Source organism: Cherax quadricarinatus, chromosome 5 (assembly GCF_038502225.1).
Source record: "Cherax quadricarinatus isolate ZL_2023a chromosome 5, ASM3850222v1, whole genome shotgun sequence".
Lineage (NCBI taxonomy): Eukaryota > Metazoa > Arthropoda > Malacostraca > Decapoda > Parastacidae > Cherax > Cherax quadricarinatus.
In genome coordinates, this window is record NC_091296.1 from 31,438,047 (window position 1) to 31,462,514 (window position 24,468).

At 38.5% G+C, this 24,468-nt stretch overlaps 1 protein-coding gene across 1 annotated transcript; it reads right to left on the reverse strand.

Moving 5' to 3' along the window:
* Nucleotides 1-2,663: 2,663 nt before the first annotated feature.
* On the reverse strand, nucleotides 2,664-23,537 carry LOC138855399 (protein singed wings 2-like). Its single transcript, XM_070104534.1, has 9 exons — nucleotides 23,429-23,537; nucleotides 21,414-21,489; nucleotides 21,046-21,135; nucleotides 19,879-20,073; nucleotides 15,806-15,994; nucleotides 14,795-14,953; nucleotides 13,512-13,679; nucleotides 10,012-10,140; nucleotides 2,664-7,991 (listed from the first exon to the last, which is right to left on the reverse strand). Exons 2-9 carry the CDS (start codon nucleotides 21,477-21,479, stop codon nucleotides 7,725-7,727), a joined length of 1,263 nt encoding a protein of 420 aa, XP_069960635.1. The 5' UTR covers nucleotides 21,480-21,489; nucleotides 23,429-23,537; the 3' UTR covers nucleotides 2,664-7,724.
* Nucleotides 23,538-24,468: the final 931 nt, after the last annotated feature.

The window sequence follows — 24,468 nt, forward strand, 5'->3', positions numbered from 1 at the left end:
TAGGCTGTTTTGTGTGAAGTGTAATTTTGCTGTCATGGGGTTGAAGTATGTAAATTGAAATGGATTATTCTACTTATATAGTACATTATAAGGATTATTATTATTATTATTATATTCATGAGAGTGCTCAACCAGTGGTGGTTACATTATTATAATCAAAACTAAGTGCTAAACCACCAGGGTCATGTAGCACTGCAGTGGTGGTCACAGTGCCCGGGGAACGGGAGATAATAAGATTTGATCCATGGGGAAAAATAGCTCCAATCCCTTGGATCAAGAGCCTTTACTGGCATCAAAGCACCCCATTGTAGGAAGATTGACGAGAAATTCCTCGGGTCGAACTCGTGGAACTTATCAATCCTGTGTTCTCTTGTAGTCACCATAGACCCATGGTTGGATTGGAGAGGTTGACAGGCCAAAATTAATAATAAGAGGTTTAGGGAGATTTTGGATCAGTTTGGTTAACAGTGACATTTTGTTTAAAATATTATCAAAACTGTCAAATCCACAAGGGTCATTTAGCTGTTTTGTTTAAAATCATGTTTTTTGTGTGTGCATGTATGTGCCTCTGTCGTGTTCTGAATAATGACCAATAATTTTTAACCAAAAAGTATCCTCCAGATTTTCTGGCCAATTTCTTGGTTATGGTGAGATCCTCAAGATTTTCGAGGTTCAAGATTATAATACACTTTTTTATAATCTTAAATAAATGATAATTAATTTCTGTGTTTTATTCTTTATCAATTTGTAAAGCACAAATGTAATGCAGGATCACCAGTCATGATTCCTGTTTCCAGCACCTATCACCCACCTTATGATTCTATTAATATATTTTTTTTATCAACTACACCGGCAGTCTCCCACCAAGGCAGGTAACCCCAAAAAGAGGAAACCAAAGTTTTTTTTCTTTTTAAATGTCGTAATTTATACAGAAGGGGTTACTAGCCCCTTGCTCCTGGCATTATTACTGTATTACAGCCACTTACACTTACACTCGCTCACTCATTTGACCATAAACAGAAATATTAATCTCAGTCTTAAAATAATGAATCCTGTGATACTCCAATACTGAAACTATATACTGTGCCAAAACAAAAGCATTCACATTGCTAAACTCATAAACTAGTATTTAGTCACTTAGCCATAATACCAACTTACCTCATAATTTGTAATATTTTACAATTAAGAATAAAACTAAGTATGCCCGAAATGCCTAGCCATGCTAAGCGTTCTAGTGGTACACTCTGTAATCTCAATTTTACTACATGTAAACCAAACAATAACCAAATTTCTGTAAACTCAGCATTGTAATCCTTATAGAGAATAAACTTTGAAAACTGCATAAAACCCACAAGGGTCCTACAGTGCTGACTGATAATTCCAGTACTGATGTGGGTATTCATGCACCAGTTTGAATAAAGTACAGTTTACTAGCAACACATTATATCACATTTGACAAAAATATATTTGACACTAATCACAAAGCATTAATTTCTGCTTTAGATAAAAAAATTTATAATGTATATATAATGGAGAATGTTTAATTATTAGTAAATTATTTTCCCAGCATCCATTAGTTGTGAGAACAAAAAAAAAAAATAGGGATAATGGTTAATACAATATGTTGGTTAATTTCAGTTGGCACTCACATTCACCACCAACTTAAATGCCCTAATTATTATTATAATCATAACTAAGTGCTAAACCCACAAGAGTCATACAGCACTGTTAAATGCCATAAGCGACACACAATATGCCAGTCAAAATTTACTTAACTAGCATAACAGATTCTGACAGTGAGTGCTAGCTAAAATAATTAATTTCTTGGTGTGGTGGTGCCAATTCTCCATGATAATTCAGAGTGAACAGATGAGCTTCACTATTTTTAAACCCTTTTTTTACCTGTATAACAGTGTAGTTACTCTTTATTGTCTCCAAATACCTTCTTAACCCATAAAAGTGAGAAGTGACACAATAAAACCTGACTTACCAAGTCACAGTGTTGGTTTTGTACTGTATGGGACTTTTAACTGATTTTTCTTCATACACCACTTTTGATTAGTTGAGGTTAACATAATAAGATTTAACCAATTATAACTTAACTTACTTTAAATAAATACAAAAATGCATGAGAAAACAAGGTTAATACGTACACCACAAAGCCAACTTACTGCATTAAGAGGCACGTTAAGTTCCTCCGTCTTCCAATAACATGTTCATTTTTCCACTATAATCTACCTTGTCCATAATTACTATCACCTTTGCTTTATCTGTTTCATAAGGTGAAGTCCAGGATCTTTCCTTAATTCGTGGTATAACTTAACAAATCTTTGAAGACAAATGCGACAGTAATTATGGACAAGGTAGATTATAGTAGAAAAATGAACATGTTATTAGAAGATGGGGGAACTTACTGCATTAAGTTACAGTGGCACTGTTTCCATGATGGGCTGCCTGGAGATGCTGATAACTTTCAAGGCAAAAACTCCTGTCAGTGGTTTAAAGTGACCTTATAGCAAGTACACTTGTCTAACACAATCAAGTCTCAGTCTCACTACAGTACTTTTGTACTGTTTACATGTAACTCACAGAGTTGACTGCCAATTAAACTGCTGAACACATGTATTGTACTTCCTTCACAAGGAAAATGATGAACATTGAGCTTCATTAGGTAGTAGTGGAACACTTGTTTGTGTGTATGTTTTACACTGATGAATTTACAGGCTAAAGAGCTGCTATCCTGTTGTAGCCTAGCTTATTACAAAGCTGTCTTAAGAAAGCTATAATAACACTCCCCAGGATACAATTCAGGACAGCTGCCTAACATGTAGTTACATTACTTACTGCTATGTGGATAGGGACTGCAAGTACAAGGAGACTTGTCTACACATCTGACTGAGCCTGGGAACCAGTCATCAGTCGCATCTGATGCAATCCAAGTGCTTTACCATCGAGATACAAGTCACCTCAAATACTATAGTAACTTTTATGATACATTCATATTTGCTAATATGAGTGTAAGCACAAAAAAAGCTTTTACACTATAATGCAGTAAATGGTCAGTATCACTGAAAACAAGTATTTAATCTTAAGATATAGATCACTGCACACATACTTAAGCTACAGGTTGCAGTCATTGATGCAACTGGATAAATAATGTTACTGCAGGGATGCACAAAATGCAGGATGGATGCAGCCCTTTGTGGTCTTCCATGTCTTACATAAAAAGGTAAGTTAAACTACAGTAACACTGACATGTAACAGTGAATATTTTCCATTACTTTAATTTATAAACTGTACAGCTTGTTTTTTCAGGCATTAATATCTGGTAACTGAAAAAGTTGTGCATCCCTACTGTTGACTGTAACATACATGAGAAATGGTAGAATGCTGGGAGCATCTTTCCCAGACCACAATGTGTGTTGTCACAAATTTAAATCACACTGGTATAAATGTGTCACATTTATGTTACCTTCCATTTCATTAATAAAAATGTAAGGCCCAAGTGAGATGGAATTAGCATGATGCTCAAGATGTTCAGTCATATTAAGCAATGTTGGGTCTGGCCTATAATTAGATAAAATGATCATATGTACACATGTTTGCCCTTGACTAGAAAAGACCTTGACAAGACAGTTAAGGGCTTGTTCTCTGGCAGGGTATACCCACACTCCTGTTTACTAATAACCCACAATTTAGAGAAAAAAGGTTTTGGGTGATGTTTCAGTCTGCTGTGGACCATTATCAAATCATAATTAAATATGGCCATCGTATTTGTAGCCTGGCTCACTGTGCCTGCCAGTATTCTCATTACTATAGAAGTAACGAGAGTGCCTCACAACTAATCCATTCAGTTTCTTAAGCTACAATGATATGACCTGCCAAACACTGAATTATACTTAAAATAACATTTATCATTTTTTAAATTTTTACCAGTCTGCCAAAATATTCCGACCATTGTAAGTTACGTTAACTTCTTTTTCACCTGGGTACTATGTGTACTTTATATAGCAGCAATCAGTCATTTCAAAACAATGTGTTTCTGTGTGCAAACATATGAAAATTACATTTTCAGAAATGCTAGACGAACATATGCAGAATTTACTGGCAAATGATTCCTGCAATGTCAACATATCAGCGGCACTTGAATACACAGGCGGCAATCTTAAGTCTACATGCGTTGAATCTTGCTATACTGTATAATGTGAGAAAGAATATACATGATATGCACAATAAATATCACTGCATGGTATTATCTGTAATGTATTTATGTGGTGTGTAAAACTGTCGTGGGCCAATCAGTGCCAGGAGTGACTATTTTAATTATTCTAAGAGTCAGAAGCTATCACTGGGAACAAAGTACTTCCAAAGTAGCTGGTTGCAACCTTACTCTGTATGTTTGGTGAATCTGAATATAAGGCTGATTCATATAATCCCAAGCTTTGCACATAAAATTTTCTCAAAGTTCCACATGTAGTGCAAAACTGAGAGTCCAGCTCACCAGTGTATCCAAGCTTAGTTTATTTAAAAATAGTTTAGTATTCATTATTTGAGTCTGAGTAAATCACGGTAGTTAAAGGCAAAAATATCCTACAGCAATCCAACACAGAACTTTTTTTTTTTTTTTTTTTTTTTTTTTTTAAAACTGGCTGTGTCCCACCAAGGCATTCTGACCCAGAAGAAAAGAGAAGAAACACTTTCACCATCAATCACTCCATTACCATCTTGCCAGAGGTGTGCTGACATTACAGCTCACATTCCAAACTGCAATGTGATGTCCCCCCCACCCCACCCCTCCTGCAGAGTGCAGGCACTGTACTTCCCACTTCCAGGACTTGAAGTCCAGCTAACTGGTTTCCCTGAATCCCTTTATAAATGTTACCTTGCTCACACTCCAACAGCACATCAAATAAAAACTATTTGCCTCCACTCCTATCTAGCATGCTCACACGTACCTGTCCAAGCCCCTCACATACCAACCCTGCTTTACCTCCTTTCCTTCAATCTTTCCTAAGATGACCCCTACTCCATCTTCTCTCCAATACAAGTAATACATTTAAATATGTACTTAATATATAGATTCTCATAATAATAAATTCAGTAACTGTATAACATTTTTAAAATAGGCATTAAACATATATGACTTCAATAATCTAATAATGATCACTTTTGCTGTCAAGGCATAAATGACAAAGGCAAAGAGAGAAAAATGTGACATACACACACATTGAAAAATTTATAAAAATGTGATTATAAAATTCATTACAGTACTATACTTTATACACTAATACAGGTGTCACATCTTGGTTCAATTTCTGGATAAGCACAAAATTAATTGTGTCTGTCAACAACAGCAGAAACATATTAAGGTAACCAAGTCACTGAGAAATAAATTTCTGACACAACTGTCCAAATAGATCACTGATATAAACTGTTGTCTGGTACAGTTAAGTAGATCAGTAACATGAACTATGTTTTCTAGTGCAGCTAAACTCTAAGGTCCAGCAGATAAGAGGGTCAGTTGCTGGACTTTTATCAATGCTTAATGAAAAAATAAAGTGCACCAGATAATTGACTAGTTCTCTTCTTTTTTTTATATTGGCTTTTCTATCCTCTGACAAAACAGAATGTGGGAGCTTTGACTAGCAGCCTCTATACACTACTACTACATATTGTGACCTGTCTTTTATTCTGGACGGTTAAATGAAGCGTTTTACATTATGGTGCTCTCTAACTCAAACCTAAAATGAACACTTTTTTTTTTTTTTTTTGATGGCCTGTCCTCTATTTTATTACAGATCGTGGCAAAAGTTAAACAAGTTTGTTCTTTCATTATGGTATCAGGTATGGTGACCAACTGTATTTTCAGCCTCCCCCGTTATTCTTTCTAGACTTGATCCTATTCATCATCAGGGGGTTATGCTTGAGTCTCGGATCTTTTTGTTCTTCCCTAGCTTAGAGCCCATAGGAAGAGTAGGATATTCCAACTCTGCAAGACAGAACTGATGCCCGATGTCTGTTATTATGCCTGCTCTCACAATTTCCATGAGCTTTCTACAAATAGGACAATAATAGATGTTAGTAGAACATCTTTCTTTCTTTCATCAGCACTGCTATTTGTTCTCTATTGGATTCTTGTAATTTACCTCTTAATGTACACCCTGCATACTATTTTTCTCTTTACCCTTGGGAAGTCTCTATGATTCATGTTTGCTCTTCCCCGCTTCCATGTGCAAAAGCTTATTTACCTACTGTAACTTCATGCTCCCTCTTTCTTGATCATCCCCATTCTCATTCTCATGTTACTGCAGTGTACAGTGATGGTTTTAAATCCTCTGATGGTGTTGGGTATGCAGCAGTTTTTACTGACAAAATCTGCTAGCATTTTCACAGCCGAGTTGTATGTAATTCTCACGACCATCATACACAATCCAGAAATTTAATTTCCTTTATCCCATTGTTCTATGTAAACAGCTTTGATTATACTCCACTGCCAGTAAAGAAAAATGTTTTTTTGCTGGATTCTGATAAATGTTGATGTTCGGGGTAATGAACAGGCAGACTCATATTTGGTCTGCTGTTTATGACCTTACAATTTTGTGCAGGGGTATTCCTTTCTCAGACTATATTTCAGTTATTACTTAACCTTGCAGCCACTGACAAAAACAGTGGCCTCAGTTAGTCCACAATAAACTACTTTTATTGAACTATGTCTGAGTTTCTGGCCATTCTTCTTACCACTGCTGTCATGTTTGGGAAGCTGCACTCCCCACCTGCATATTGGCCACATGTCTCACCCACATACACCTTACAGAAAAAAGTGCAGCACTGCTCTGCAGGGATTGTCAAACTGCATTGTCAGTTCATCATATCTTAATAGATTGTCCTGTTAACCAACTGGCACACAGCATTCACTTGTAATGCCTCCGGTGTCCCGACACAATCACTCTAACCGACCTCCTCATTAAAAGTTCCACTTTTGACACACACACTGACTATTTAACACACTAATTTATTACATCAACTGTGATTTTAAATTTTCTTGTGCACTCCCCCCTTCCCCATTAACCCCTACCCTCACTCCCTATTTACTTTTGCCCATTTCTCCATTTATACATTCCTACCTGCAGTGCTGTATGACCCTTTCAGGTTTAGTGCTTTATTTGATTATTTCATTTCATTTACAGTATATAGTTCTCTAGAAAAATGCAAAATATGGACAACCAAGAGCTTATTAAAAGCAGTGTCGTGTCCTGTCGTTTAGTAGCACACAAATCAGTCTTAATTACTGCCTCTTCACTATATGAACACAAGATCACTAATAATAATGTAATCAATATAAGCACTAAACCCATAATGGGTCATACAGTGCTGACAAGACACTGTCAACATCTGATTAATCAGACTTAATACTATGGCATCATCTCTTGTACTAGAACAGTGTATGGAGATTAGAATAATGCAAAACTTTTTCTAGCTCTGGTGACAACAAAGAGAATCTCTGCCAAAAAACATAGTGTGGATGAAACTGTCAGTAAGTTTTACCTTCCAACCATTGTTGCAACATAAGTGAAAACAAGACTATGGAGAAAATATGTTAATGTCAGGTAAAACTTGAAGGCTATTTCCAGCAGGCTGCTGCAAGTACATGAGATGAGGCTATAATGTTGACCATAAAGTGTCTCTCACCTAGGGAGCTCACAGATCAGCAAAGGTGTAATAGATCAGCAACAAGGTAGTTTGGTGATGATCCAGGGAAGTTTGCCATGCCTTTTGTATTGAACAAAATTGTGAAGGAAATTAAAGATGAGCATCAGGAGGAGAATTCCCATACAGATGTTGAGAATGTCCAGTGGCTGAAGGAGTGGTGGATCAGGCGCACACAAGGAATTTACGTCGAGCTTGACCACCTGTTGCCCAGCAGTAGAGGTCCAGTTTGCACATCGAATATTAGAGGGGTCCATCTCATAGTTCTGGTAGTACACCAGTTCCTGCAGGGACAACAGACTTTTTAGTAAATAAATACAAGATTCACTCCATTATCTCTATCACTTACAAAGGAACCCTTTCCATTACATAAGAACTACTGTCATATATCTTTCTTTTCTTTCAACACACCGGCTGTATCCCACCGAGGCAGGGTGGCCCAAAAGGAAAAATGAAAGTTTCTCCTTTTACATTTAGTAATATATACAGGAGAAGAGGTTACTAGCCCCTTGCTCCCAGCATTTTAGTCACCCCTTACAACACACATGGCTTATGGAGGAAGAATTCTGTTCCACTTCCCCATAGAGGTAAGAGGAAATAAACAAGAACAAGAACTAGAAAGAAAATAGAAGAAAACCCAGAGGGGTGTGTATATATATGTTTGTACATGTATGTGCTGTGTGACCTAAGTGTAAGTAGAAGTAGCAAGACGTACCTGAAATCTTGCATGTTTATGAGACAGAAAAAAGGACACCAGCAATCCTACCATCATGTAAAACAATTACAGGCTTCCGTTTTACACTCACTTGGCAGGACAGTAGTACCTCCCTGGGCGGGGTTGCTGTCTATCAACCTACTACCTAGGACTGTCATATATCTTTCTTTCTTTCAACACACCGGCCGTATCCCACTGAGGCGGGGTGGCCCAAAAGGAAAAACGAAAGTTTCTCCTTTTACATTTAGTAATATATACAGGAGAAGAGGTTATTAGCCCCTTGCTCCCGGCATTTTAGTCGCCTCTTACAACACGCGTGGCTTACGGAGGAAGAATTCTGTTCCACTTCCCCATGGAGATAAGAGGAAATAAACAAAAACGAGAACTAGAAAGAAAATAGAAGAAAACCCAGAGGGGTGTGTATATATGTGCTTGTACATGTATGTGTAGTGTGACCTAAGTGTAAGTAGAAGTAGCAAGACATACCTGAAATCATGCATGTTCATGAGACAGAAAAAAGGACACCAGCAATCCTACCATCATGTAAAACAATTACAGGCTTCCGTTTTACACTCACTTGGCAGGACGGTAGTACCTCCCTGGGCGGTTGCTGTCTATCAACCTACTACCTAGGACTGTCATATATATAAGCATTTATTCTACTGAAAGGTCACTTACTGTTTACTGGAGAAGTACTCTTTCTATTATTTTTTTTGTATTTAATGCACCAGCCATCCCAGAGGCAGAATGGCCCAAAAAAGAGGAAACACATTCACCATCACTCATTCAATAGGTGTTTTGCCAGAAGTGTGCAGAGGGCTCTGGTGGCCTGGTGGTTAACGCTCTCGCTTCACACGGTGAGGGCCTGGGTTCGATTCCCAGCCAGAGTAGAAACATTGGACGTGTTTCTTTCCACCTGTTGTCTATGTTCCCCATCAGTAAAATGGGTACCTGGGTGTTAGTCGACTGGTGTGGGTCGCATCCTGGGACACTGACCTAAGGAGGCCTGGTCACAGACCGGGCCGCGGGGGCGTTGACCCCCGGAACTCTCTCCAGATAAACTCCAGATAAACATCACAATTCAATGACTCTCAGCACTGCAATATCCCTAAGTACCTCCATTAAGTGCCAGATCAACTAGGCTGTTATGGATATATGAGGGCCAGCAGGTCGCTATCAGCAACAACCTGGTTGACTAGACAAGCACCAAACAAGCCTGGTGCAGAGCCAAGCTCTGGAATTAGGAAAGCTCAAAACTCATCAAAGGTATACCTCTCCTTCTGAGTACTGGCACTGTAATTTTTACCTCCAGGAATCTAGTCCTGCTAATCAGTTTTCCTTGAATCCTTTCATAAGTGGTACTTTGCTCACACTCCAATAGCCCATCAAGCCACAAAATTCATTTGTCTCCACTTACTCTGTTCTAACATGCTCACACAATCCTGTTGAATGCTCAAGCCCCTAGCACTCAAAACTCCATTTACCCCCCAACAGCTATTCCTTCCTGGGATGATCCCTACCCTTCCTTCTTTCCACAAATGAGGTACAGATCATGAAGGCTAAAGGAGATTGCCCAATACATAGCTTACCTGAAAATCTGGAAGAAAAGAACAATCATCACAGTTCCATGGGTTGTTGCTCAAATCAAACATGGGCAAATGATTCTTGCCCTCCTTGGCAGCCTCATTATGCACCTGTTTCATTATCTTCACAGGCATCTGCAATACACATACACAATGTCAATAAACGTGATAAAAAATAACTTGTTTGCATGAGAAGAGCTTGAAAGAAGATTCTACCATATATTCACAACCATGCAAGGCCCAGTTCCAGAGCAGGAAAAGAAAAGAACAATCAACATAGAAATAATAAACATACATTAAAATAATGGCAGTTTGGAGGGATATGTTGTGTATCTTTATACGTATATGCTTCTAAACTGTTGTATTCTGAGCACCTCTGCAAAAACAGTGATTATGTGTGAGTGAGGTGAAAGTGTTGAATGATGATGAAAGTATTTTCTTTTTGGGGATTTTCTTTCTTTTTTGGGTCACCCTGAAAAAAAAAAAAACCATTAAAATAATGAATGAGAAAGTAATAAGGTTTCTGAAGCAGCTTGACACATCAAAGGCAATGGGATCTGACAAAATAATGCAATAGAAGCTGAGAGAAGTATGAAAGGCCTGTACAACTCCATTCTCTAAATTTTCAACAAATCACTAGAGATGGGAGCACTACTAGATACAGTATATGGAATATGGCAAACATTATTGTTCTATTATTCAACAAGGGTACAAGGCAGTCCTGAAATACAGACTAGCATACTGTGCACAGTAATGGTAAGGGTAATCAGAAAACACAGTAAACTCTTGATAAAACAGAGCAATCAGAGAGAAGAGGTGTCTGCTTTAATGAAACTCCATCATACCGAGAGCTTCAATTAAGTGTATGTAATCTGTTTAATCAACTGACTACCAGATAAAGACAAATTCCCAATTAAAGACTCAGTCTGCTGTACTGATTGACTACTGGACAAAGTAAACTACAATACAGTATTACCTGTACCTGAAAAGAAAATGACGTACATGTACAATACAGTATAATACAATAGAGTACAGAACAGTAATTTTTCTTACCCTTTCTAATGGATAGATGAGCTTACAGATATACAGTATTGCCATGTGGTCTGGTGGTGAGCCAGGACAACTTATTCTGAGTCAGGAGCTGTAAAGCTCCAACAGATGGTGTGGGAGAAATACAGGTAGATGGCTAGCATCTATCTACAATGTACTTCCTAGGATATTCTGAAAACTCTTCCTTGCTTCAACGAATATCCGACACTGTTTTGCTACACTATACCTCACATACCCTAGCCACTGAAATGCCAGCCATCAGCTACCTTATACAGCCTCTCCTCACTTAGTGATGTACTCGTTTACCAACGCCTCGGACTTACAACAGGCTCTCTGACCAGTATTCATACCTAAATAATGTAAATTAGAGCTGATTTCCTCTATTCTGTTTATTTCAATATACAGTACACTACTGTATAAACATTTAAAAATATACCAGAAATGTTATAAATGGTGCAAAAGTGACATTAAAACAATATAAAAAATGGTTGACATTAACTCACTACCATTATAGTATGCTCCTCACTTAGTGATGAATTCATTTAACGAAGTGGTCTGGAACGGAACTCCGTCGTTAAGTGAGGAGAGGCTGTATATTAAAATTTCTACTTAACATTTCAGGTCACATATTTCTTGGCACCATCACTTGTTTTAGAGACCATTGTTAATAACATTACATGGTACTATACTTTAATAAAATGATTAAAAGCATTGCAAACCCAGGGAAACTAGGAGACAAAATGACGATGGTACGAACGTGCTCACAGTAACAAACTGACACAGACTGATTCACTGGCCCCACTGCCCATGAGCAATAAAAATTGACACATCCAGTATGAACCCAGTACTGTACAACCTTGTGATTAAGTAGAGATGGTCCATTTTATCAAGTGTATGACCAGACCAGACAGTCATTTAGTATAGTAGATTTTGTTCACTTCATGGCTATTTAAATCAGATACATCATTAAACATACATACATGTTAAGCCTTTATCTGGCTAGGTTTTTTTTATCCATTTTAGCCAATATCCACTTTATGGAGGTCCACTGTATCAACAGTTTACTGCATTGTAAATGTTATAAGAACACAATTGCTCACAAAGCAACAGCACAGTCTAGGGGTTTGCAGTCAGGCCCCACTAATATATGGCCGGATGAGAAGAGACTGGGCAGGAAATAGAAAGTTAGGTGAACTACATACTCCAGACTGCAAGAAAGCCTTGATACAGTATCACACAGAAGGCTACTTTAAAGGCTAGAGAGACAAGAGGGTATGTAATCTTTGCATTAACTTGATAAAGCTCCTGGAGAGTGAAACAACAGCCATAAATGCCTCATCAGTTGCTCATATGCTCTATTACGTAACATGTAGGAACTGTTTGGCCATTTGTAGTTTCTATGAAAATAATTCTGTGAATTGACAATGAAGCTTGAAAGCAGTATCCAGGAGGATGGATAAGACCAAGTGTCCACATCACACACTGTATATACAGTATGACCCCCGTATCCATGGAGGATACGTTCCAAGGACTTGCTATGGATACCGAAAAGGCAGATAATAGCAAACACTATATATAAGTCCTATACATATCTATTATAAAGTTTAATTGATAAATTATGCACAGTAAGTGGAGAATTCCTAGGTAGTAGGTTGGTAGACAACAACCGCCCAGGGAGGTACTACCGTCCTGCCAAGTGAGTGTAAAACGAAAGCCTGTAATTGTTTTACATGATGGTAGGATTGCTGGTGTCCTTTTTTCTGTTTCATAAATATGCAAGATTTCAGATACGTCTTGCTACTTCTACTTACACTTAGGTCACACTGCACATACATGTACAAGCATATATATACACACCCGTCTGGGTTTTCTTCTAATTTCTTTTTAGTTCTTGTTCTTGTCTATTTCCTCTTATCTCCATAGGGAAGTGGATCAGAATTCTTCCTCTGTACGCCATGCGTGTTGTAAGAGGCAACTAAAATGCCAGGAGCAAGGGGCTAGTAACCCCTTCTCCTGTATATATTACTCAATGTAAAAGGAGAAACTTTTGTTTTTCCTTTTGGGCCACCCTGCCTCGGTGGGATACGGCCGGTGTGTTGAAAGAAAGAATAAAGTGGAGAATTATCACTTTTTCATTGATAGGAAGCACTTCATGGTTTCTCTTAGGCTTTGAAGAACTACCAGCTTCTCTACTTTTGTAGACTGGGGCCATTGATATGCAAAATTAAGAGGTATTTTTGGGCCATAGTAAACAGAGGATAACTGAAACTGCATATACCAAATCAGTGGATACAGGGGTTCTACTGTACAACTTATGTAAGCTCATGGTGTCCCATCTTTGGTATTTAGTTTGTCATAGAGTTTTTTTTAGGTTTCCAGTGGTTACAACATTTGTAAACTCTTCCATTGTTCTATCACTGTTTCCACAGCAAAGTATACACAATTAAACAACCTACCGTCTTAAGCCCATTATATGCCAATTTGATAATAATGTCCATGGAACGGTTCTTTATGTAGTTATAGTAAAGTTCACCATCCATGTAGGAGATACGATTGTAGTTGAGTGCGATGCTGTCTATGTGATGGTAAAGCTCGCTCGTGAACAGCAAACTCATGTTTGTGATCTGTAATTACATCATCATAATTAATGCCTTGATCATTCTAAATTACCTTCATTAAGAATGCTGCATTACGATACCACTCAGACAAGAGATTATACACTGTACCATATGCATGTGCTGTAAATATGTAATATGTAATAAATATAAACTTCCTGAAGGTTAACCAAAATAAATTCTATACATTATTACTTCTCAAAAGGAGGCTGGAGATGTCATGTTTGAGATCAACGTGTGGTGTGAATATTATCCAAAGAATAGATAGTGCAGAAGTCAGAATACCATAAGGTAGCATAAAAGGTATATGAGGTGCTATCAGAAAGTACCCAGACTACCATGAAAAATATATACAGACTTACCTAATCACCCAGCTGAAGTTGTCTCCCTGGAAGTACTCTCCTTGGGAGGCTTTACTACACTGATCCCAGCACCCCTCTGCCAATTCTCAAAACATTTCTGAAACTCTTCTTTCCTAACAGCATCTGATGCAGCCTGCTATTTTGCTTGAATCTCCTCCATGTCAATAAAATGCTGCCCTTAAGTGCCATTTTTATTTTTGGGAAGAGAAAGAGGTCACAGGGGGCTAGATCTGGGGAGTAGGGAGGGTGGGGCAATGACAGCCATTTTCCTTTTGGTGAGAAAATGCTGGTTGAGTCAGCCAGCAGGGCACAAATTTCACAGCCATTCACCTCATGTTCAAATTTTCAGTCAAAATGCTTAGACATGACCCATGAATTCCCAGAGCACCGACTGTTTGGATGTGTTTGTAAGTGGGTGGATATCTGGATTTATATTTCTAATGCGGTTAGATGAATATAGTGTATGTGTTACTAAAGTTTATTATACAAGTAGTATAGTACAGGGGTTGACAGCACATACAGTTATGACACCATGATGCCTCACTAGTACTGCTTTACTAAGTGCTTGGACAATTAATGGTTAAGTGAAAAAAAAGTGAAGTTGGATAACAAGAAAGCCAGGAAAAAGATGTAAAAGTTGAGTAGTAGTAGTAGTAGTAGTAGAAGTGTATGAAGTTGTATAACTGATGTAGGACCAGTGTGAGTATTGACGTGTGGCACAAAAACAATCCTACAAGAGAACAGCAAGCACACAGTACTCACATTATTTCTGTCCAGTGTAAGCCGTGTGGTATTGTGTGGGATTATTGGTAACTCTGTCAGACCAACTTCTTGACAGTCAACATGAATTATAGGGTCCAAATTTTCTTTTATCCCAGTCACAGAACAGTTGCATGGAGCTACACACTCTCTCTCTGTCTCCTGCAAGACAAGACTCAGTTACAGCCTGCTGTGTGTTATGCAGCATCAACAATAATGTACATAGTGCACTTTATCAGGAATCACAAATTATCATATTTCATGACCATTATACAACAGCCTCTGCCACTACCCACTCTGAGCAGCCACCCTTTAGTTGTAGGTAGTAATGTATTGCTTTGATAGTTTACCATTCAAGAGTGTCCTGATACTGCTGATGGCCTGCCCACTATCACTATACATCACTCACCACCATTACACATCATCCACCACCACTACACATCACCCACCACCACTGCAATCATCCACCACCACTATAGATTACCGACCACAACTGCAGATCACCCACCACTACCACTACAGATCAACCACCAACACTGCAGATCACCCACCACCACTACCTATCACCCACCATCACTGCAGATCACTCGCCACCACTACAGACCACCCATTACTACTACTACTACCATTGCATGTCACACAGAAGCACTTCACTCTAGGCCACAAAAGAAACTTGCTCATCACCACAATTAAATACAGCATCTCCTCACTTAACAACAGAGTTCCGTTCCTCAGACTATGTTGTTAAATGAATTCGTTGCTAAGTGAGGAGCATACTAATGTATAATGCACCATTTATAAACTTTGCACCATTTATAAACATTTCTGGTATATTTTTAAATGTTTATATAGTAGTGTACTGTATATTGAAATAAACAGAATAGAGGAAATCAGCTCTAATATACATTATTTAGGTATGATTACTGGTCAGAGAGCCTGTCATAAGTCCGAAGTGTCGGTAAGCGAGTACATCGCTAAGTGAGGAGAAGCTGTACCAAGAGCTGTGGTACCCACCTTCTTGTAGCGTAACCACATGAGCAGTTCTCGGCCACTGAGACTGAACAAGGTGGCCATGTCATGCACTGTGGGGAAAGTAGCGGTGGTGTTCCTTAGATCTGCCCTTCCTCCAAACCAATCCAACCCCAAGTTTTTGCCCAACTCCACCATTGTGCCATCAGAAGTGTATATCCTCTCAATAATTTTCTAGTCCACAAAAAATAAACAATACAATTCAAAATATCAGCCCTAAATTAGCATAGACCGTAACAAATTTCATTTACATCAAAAAATTTTCCTAAATTAACCTTCTCAAATTAAAAAATCTTCTACATACCAAATCTAGCTTCTACACTATTAAAAAGTCTTCTAAATGCCTAAATCTAAAAGCTTCAAAACTATTAAAGTCTTCACATACCTAAATCTACTTTACACTATAAAAAGTCTTCTACATACCTAAATCTAAGCTTCTACACTATTAAAAAGTCTTCTACATACCTAAATCTAAGCTTCTACACTATTAAAAAGTCTTCTACATACCTAAATCTAAGCTTCTACACTATTAAAAAGTCTTCTACATACCTAAATCTAAGCTTCTACACTATTAAAAAGTCTTCTAAATGCCTAAATCTAAGCTTGTAACTAGGCCAGGATTTTCTCTAGGAGGAATTAGGCTACATGTAATCCCAAAAAAGATATTTGTAGATCTAAAAGGGCAAATTGTGGGAAATGGCTGAGTGTTCAAATAAATGCATCATGCCCAACTGCCCACTCAGATGTATGTATATCGATTATGTAATCAGTCGAAAAACACGCCTGAATGTAACTTATTTCAATACACCACATACCAGTTGCTCTTCTACAGTGTGCACCACCAATGTCTAATACAATAATTAAGATCAACATTAACAAAAATTCTGGGACACTAGTGAGCTTTAAGGAGGTTTTATATTAAAGTACAGTGACACAAGTCATTAACTCTGAGAGTCATTATACAGTACAAACACCATTAATACTCGTCTAATAATTCATAATTCAATGTTGCATTTTTGTATGTTATTGTCAAAAGTTGAAAATCTATTCAATAATTTCCAAGTTCAACATGGTGACAATAAATTCTATGTCTTACCAAATTATGTGGAGTTTGCGTAAGTGTTTATCCTCTAATTTCTCCGGCTGCATCCAGAAACGATGGAAACAGTAAGCTCCTCCAATGATGACACATAACTCAACATCTGTATATATATATATATAGATATCATATAATGTACAAGAGTCAACTGCTGTAATGTAATATTTTTTTAACACATCAGCCATTTTCCTACTGAGGCATAGGTGACCCAAAAGAAAACAAACACTTCCATCATCATTCCTCCATCACTGTCTTGCCATAAGTCAGCCCCATATTCCCTTCAATTGACAGGAGACTGAACTCAAAGCCACCTCTTCTCTGCTAAAGGCCCATGCCTCTCTTCCCATCTACATGAATGTAAAATGAGATAATGATGATAGGAAATGAAAGAATTTGACAAACTGACAAATCAGTGCCTGGGAAGTGAGCACAAGTGTTAGTTTCTTCTCAATTGGCTACAGGCATGTTATTGTCCCAGCAGTGGTTCAGCAGTGTAAAATCACGCTGGAGCAGAGGATCAAGATGTGGAGCCGTCAGTTCTTCATAACTGAAATGATGCTTTGATTACCAACAGAAGATAAGCATTCAAAGAAACCTCTTCACCGAATATTACATACAGTAGTATAAATTTGTACATAATAATGGTTCTACAGGAACACACAGATGATTTAGGCACATAATAGCAGTACACAGCGTACTTTCACCTAAAATAGCCCAATAAAATTAAACGGTGCTAACGTGTTTCCACTGGAGGTCTTGTGCCAGTATGCCATACAGTGGTTAAACCGAACCTAATCCGTTCCAGGAGCTAGTTCTAAAGAATCAAAACATTTGAAACTCGACTTAATATTTCCCATAGAAATAATGTAAATACAATTAATCGTTCCAGACATAAATATTCACAAAAAATGCATTTTTAACCCGTAAATGGTCAAGCGTATATATACGTTTTCAACATTTGAAGTATGTAAAAAGTAGATCTTCTTTTGTTTTTACATTGAAAATGTGTAAAGCTTTGATCTACTTTTTTTCTATTATATTTGAAAATATGCGTAGATCTACTTTAATAGCACTACACATGTAGTATAGATCTGCTTTGGACCGTTTAGTTAAAGAATAACTATAATTTTATATACAAAACAATTATAAATACATACAGTACTTAAATGAGTAATGAAATAGATAAATAAACATTTGAATAAGCATTTAAAATCATACTTACATACTTTATTGAAGACTCTTGTTGACATCTGGAAGATAGGGAGGAGGAGAGGGAGGACTTATTATTGTTTGGAAGGAGAATCCCCTCAACCACTGCCTCAACCACTGCCTCAGCCACTGCACTCCCACTCTGCCTCCACCACTGTCTCAACCACTGCCCCAACCACTGCCTCAACCACTGCCCACAACCATAGCCACTGTGGCAATGATGGAGGCAGTGCTCCACCACTGTGGATATTGACGTTGTGTTAGTGGTGGGTGGGTGTGGAAACCCAGGAGGATGTTCCTCTCAGGACAGGTTCATTCAGTGGCTGAGGGTACAACCTTCAAACACTACACTGGCATGCACTCCATACCCACCCATCCCTCTCACATTCACCCATACATCCTACCCACCCTCTCACATTCACTAAAATCTCACCTGCATTCCACTTTCATCTGCCTTCTCACATTTCACCCCTGCATTTACCCATCCCTCTCATTCACCCCTACATCTACCACCCTCTCACATTCACCCCATCTACCCACCTTCTCACTTTCACCCCTGCATTTGCCATCACCATTCCACTACATCTACCCACCCTCATTCCACCCCATCTACCCACCTTCTCACATTCACCCCTGCATTTACCACATCCCTCTCACATTCACCCTACATCTACCCACCCTCTCATTCCACCCCTACATCACCCACCCTCTCATTCACCCCTACATCCTCACCTCTCACAGTGGTCGAGGAAGTGGTGGAGGGCAGTGGCTGCCTCCACCACTGCCCTCAATCTGCTCATGGTAGCTTAGAATCGATACTCGGGATAAAATTGTTGAAAAAGTGGATTTGGAAACTTGAGCGTTAGATAGTCAATGTGTTAAAGCTGGGTTCACTGCATAAAACACATACCATGATTACTTTCATAGTAAATAGAGAGTGAGCAGGCAGATTGTGGAAACCAGGCTTAGGTTTTATTACATACATAGATGATGATCCAAACTACATGAAATGCAAAGCATGTCAGCTATGGTCACTTTCTTAATAATAATAATAATTTATTTCAGCATAATACAATGTTTATGCAGAGATGGATAACATTTGATTGTGCACGAATGCATATTTATGCAGAGAATTTCTTGAACACTTTGTGCATGATTATCCATGTATTATTTGACAGCATAATGCTCTAAATGATATGGCAAGGTAACTTATTAATGAAATAAAATATCAGATATTTTATTCAACTATCCTAAATTTGCCTTTAATAGATGAATCTCTTAATTGTAAATATATATATCCAGATATATCCGTTAACCCTTCTGGTACCTCATATCTAGGTCTTTTGTATATCCATATGCTCTTGCTACTGTTCACAGGATGGATATAGGTGCACAATAAACTAGCAACAGCTGGCAAAATGTAAACTACTGTGTCTTAATTACAGTACTGGATACAGTAATCTTACAAAATGAATCTATATCTTTTACCAATAAATTTAAATTTATATGAATAGGTTGTCAAATGTAAATGATAAATTACATTCTGTATCAGAACTAAATACAAAATAAAACAATAAGATGCAATGAAAAATAACAAAATTAATATACTATACAGTATTATGTTAACATACGAATATAATGAAAGAGAAGATGTGATCACTCAGCAAACTTTTTTCATCTACTTTTTTCAAACTTCTTGCATTGCAACATGTGCTGTTATAACATCCCCCAGGTGAGCCTAGGTCAAGACAGCAATGAGAGAATAAGCAGCCACTGACCTGAAGTTGAACATAAGCGTGTGTAGGGAAGTAAGGCTCACTAAATCATCTAAGGTGAAAGAGGAGATATTGGCATGTGCAATGGTGAGTGTAGTAACCTGAGGTAGCTGCTCACTCGACACAAGTGATGTCACCTCCTCTAGGGACTTGAGACCCTCACACACTACCTGCCACGTGTACTTTACATAAATACAGCAAACTACGTACGTACATAATTTTGTTAAACCATCAACCACAAACCACATATTCCTATACCAGAGTAAAGAAATAGCAAGAGAGAAACTACTATAAAAACAAGGTGCACAATGTAGTACAGTACATTAGGTTTTGCTACATTAACAAGGAACAACATGAACATAATGAATTTAGATCCCGAAATGTTATGAGAAATAGCAAATGCGCTAAAATATATTGGAAGATTTCCCTAATGCTCTCCAAGGAACAAACTTACTATTAATACTAATTCCTTCAGCCTCTTCATAAAAGCATCCCTGAGAACTGTACTTACTACTGCAGTACAAACTACTGTATCTTAAAAGAAGCCTGAACAAGCAAAAAAAAAAATCAATAAATAAATCAAGCTAGCAAGCTATCTATCTGAATGACATGAGGCCTTTTTAGGTATATGAGGTCTAGGTATATTGCTCACTTAATATATGATAGTGTAAACATATTATCAGACTTTTATATGCATTTGAAAGTGAAAAAAAAAGGCTATGATTCACTTTACAGCAATTTTCACTTTACAGCAGTAGGCGAGAACCTAACCTGCTGCATTAGTGAGGCCTTCCTGTACATCCAATGATGTGTGCTCTTTCCTGTATAATGTGCAGCACTAGACTGGTAATTAATATCCTAATTACCTACTGTATTTATATAGTAAATACTTTATTATAAATGTATAAACATTTATAATTAAAATTACTTAAATATTTCTGTATTTGTTAATGTTAAAGTGCAATTACAGTACTTATAAACATTTTAACATGATCTGCTGTAAAACTATCAAGTTAATAATTGAAAAACTCCAAGATGGAAATACAACAGAGACTAGTTGTCCCAACAGAATAATAAAGGTCGAGAGATGTAAAATTATACAAACATTCAAGCACAGGTGAACAAATGAAATATGACTTTACCTCGTTGTGGCGAGGTAATGAGCGGCAGGAGGGGTTTGTGTATGTGATGATGGGGTCTGGCCCAAATTTCCTCTTGAGGTAGGTGAAAGCCTAAGAGAAGAACATAGTACAGTGCCTCAAAGACAACATACTTGTGTCTGTCGTATTACCAGGGACATGACAAATTATGAAGGGTCTTACCACATTATTCTCAATTTCTGCATATTTAACAAGTTTGCTTTCTATGTAAGTTATGGAAGATGGATGACAGATGAAAAGATTACTGATACAAACTGACAATTAACTCAAGATCCTTTCACGTCCTTAACGGAAGACAATCTGCTCTTTAAGAGAGAAAATAGCAGAACGTGACATAGGAAAGGACTCACCTCTGCACCCACTATCACCATCGCTGTCACTACGACCCACAACCCCACACTAACGCTGCACTGCATCGCTCTGCCTCTGTAAAATCAACCTCATATTAAATGCTGTGAAATACCAATGTTTTAATATATTTACTAAGCAGTGGAACTACCTGGAGTATACTTGGAGAGGATTCCAGGGGTCAACGCCCCCATGGACCAGTCTGTGACCAGGCCTCATGGTGGATCAGGGCCTGATCAACCAGGCTGTTACTGTAGGCTGCACACAACCTGATATTCAGCATTTAACAAAGCAGTATTCCATTTCTAACATCAGGTGAATCTACACCAAGACTGAGGGACTGACCCCCTGCAACCATATATATTTTTTTTTTTATTATCACACCGGCCGATTCCCACCAAGGCAGGGTGGCCCGAAAAAGAAAAACTTTCACCATCATTCACTCCATCACTGTCTTGCCAGAAGGGTGCTTTACACTACAGTTTTTAAACTGCAACATTAACACCCCTCCTTCAGAGTGCAGGCACTGTACTTCCCATCTCCAGGACTCAAGTCCGGCCTGCCGGTTTCCCTGAATCCCTTCATAAATGTTACTTTGCTCACACTCCAACAGCACGTCAAGTATTAAAAACCATTTGTCTCCATTCACTCCTATCAAACACGCTCACGCATGCCTGCTGGAAGTCCAAGCCCCTCGCACACAAAACCTCCTTTACCCCCTCCCTCCAACCCTTCCTTGGCCGACCCCTACCCCGCCTTCCTTCCACTACAGACTGATACACTCTTGAAGTCATTCTGTTTCGCTCCATTCTCTCTACATGTCCGAACCACCTCAACAACCCTTCCTCAGCCCTCTGGACAACAGTTTTGGTAATCCCGCACCTCCTCCTAACTTCCAAACTACGAATTCTCTGCATTATATTCACACCACACATTGCCCTCAGACATGACATCTCCACTGCCTCCAGCCTTCTCCTCGCTGCAACATTCATCACCCACGCTTCACACCCATATAAGAGCGTTGGTAAAACTATACTCTCATACATTCCCCTCTTTGCCTCCAAGGACAAAGTTCTTTGTCTCCACAGACTCCTAAGTGCACCACTCACTCTTTTTCCCTCATCAATTCTATGATTCACCTCATCTTTCATAGACCCATCCGCTGACACGTCCACTCCCAAATATCTGAATACGTTCACCTCCTCCATACTCTCTCCCTCCAATCTGATATTCAATCTTTCATCACCTAATCTTTTTGTTATCCTCATAACCTTACTCTTTCCTGTATTCACCTTTAATTTTCTTCTTTTGCACACCCTACCAAATTCATCCACCAATCTCTGCAACTTCTCTTCAGAATCTCCCAAGAGCACAGTGTCATCAGCAAAGAGCAGCTGTGACAACTCCCACTTTGTGTGTGATTCTTTATCTTTTAACTCCACGCCTCTTGCCAAGACCCTCGCATTTATATTATATATATATATATATGTGGGTACATATAGTTGAGTAGTTTGACTTTTTTGGGTTTTTCTGGGTAATTCACACTATGTATTGTAATTATGTGTACCTGTAACTAAATAAACTTACTAAGCACCTCTGGTCATTCCCCAGCTGATGGCACTAAGTAAGTTTATTTAGGTACTGGTACACAAAATTATTATCATACATAAGCGTCAATTACCCTCCAGGAGAACCCAAATTATGGAGGAGCGCTAAACCCGTAGGGATTATGCAGCTCCTGTGGGGGGGAAGGGTGAAAAGCATTCAGGCTTAATTCAGGGACCTGGAGCACAGATCTAATTCCCCGGATCAAGAGCCCCTCACAAGCAAGATAACCCCCCCCCCCCCAAAAAAAAAAATAGTGACATTTCCATTGTGGTCACAATTCAATATCACCTTAAATAATAAAAATAATTCCAGTAGTGTTTCAACTAATATAAATCCCCAACATTAAACTTAAGGTTGTCTTCTAACGTTTTCTAATGTTTTCTTCTAATATTGGTCTAAAAATTCTAACCTTGTACGCAGGAGGCTCCAGCAGCCACTGTTGCCAACACCCTACATTATTATTATTTTCCTGGGGGAGCGCTAAACCGGTAGCGATCATACAACGCCTGTATGGATGGAAGACATTCAGGCTTAATTCAGGAAATTGAATCACAGATCCAATTCCCTAGATCAAGAGCCCCCTCACCAGCATCAAGGAACCTCCCTTGAGGGCCCAAGAACCTTCCTTCATCTTAATACACTTTTTTTTTTTTTTATCACACTGGCCGATTCCCACCAAGGCAGGGTGGCCCGAAAAAGAAAAACTTTCACCATCATTCACTCCATCACTGTCTTGCCAGAAGGGTGCTTTACACCCCCGAAACTCTCTCCAGGTAAACTCCAGGTAAACATTAACACCCCTCCTTGATTAATTTGTGGGTAAATTACCTGGGACAGTCCCAGAAAGTAAGATAAAGTGACTTATTTCCATTGGGTCTTGGAATTTACATTGGAAATTCAAGGACCTAATGGAAATTCAAGGACCTAATGGAAATTCAAGGACCTAATGGAAATTCAAAGATCTCCATTGGGAATTCACGTATAAGTACAATAAAGCACTTAAATTACTAGGAACGGTTGAAGTCCCTTGATTTGTACTCCTTGGAACTCAGGGGAGAAAGATACATGATAATAAAAACTTGCAAAATCCTACAGGGACTACTCCTAAATCTGCACACGAAAATCACTCCCTATGAAAGCAAAAGACTTGGCAGGAGATGCAACATTTCCCCAAATGAAAAGCAGGGATACCAGGAGTACCTGGATTATACCTGGACGTATAACTTAACACCAACGGCTCTCTTGTTTCAGAAGAGAACCTGGAGTATACCTGGAGAGATTTCCGGGGGTCAACACCCCCGTGGTCCGATCTGTGACCAGGCCTTATGATGGACCAGGGTCTGATCAACCAGGCTGTTACTGCTAACCGCACGTAGTCCAGTGTACGAACCACATCCCGGCTGGTCAGGTACTGACTTTAGGTACTTGTTCAGTGCCTTATCTTGAAGA

Excerpts from the sequence above, each read along its gene's own strand:
- LOC138855399 (XM_070104534.1), bottom strand. The coding sequence starts at position 21,479 with ATGCAGTGCAGCGTTAGTGTGGGGTTGTGGGTCGTAGTGACAGCGATG. Across the intron at positions 20,074-21,045 it reads CATTACCTCGCCACAACGAG|GTAGTGTGTGAGGGTCTCAA; the intron begins GTAAAGTCATAT and ends TACACGTGGCAG. Across the intron at positions 14,954-15,805 it reads TGTGGTTACGCTACAAGAAG|GAGACAGAGAGAGAGTGTGT; the intron begins GTGGGTACCACA and ends CTTGTCTTGCAG.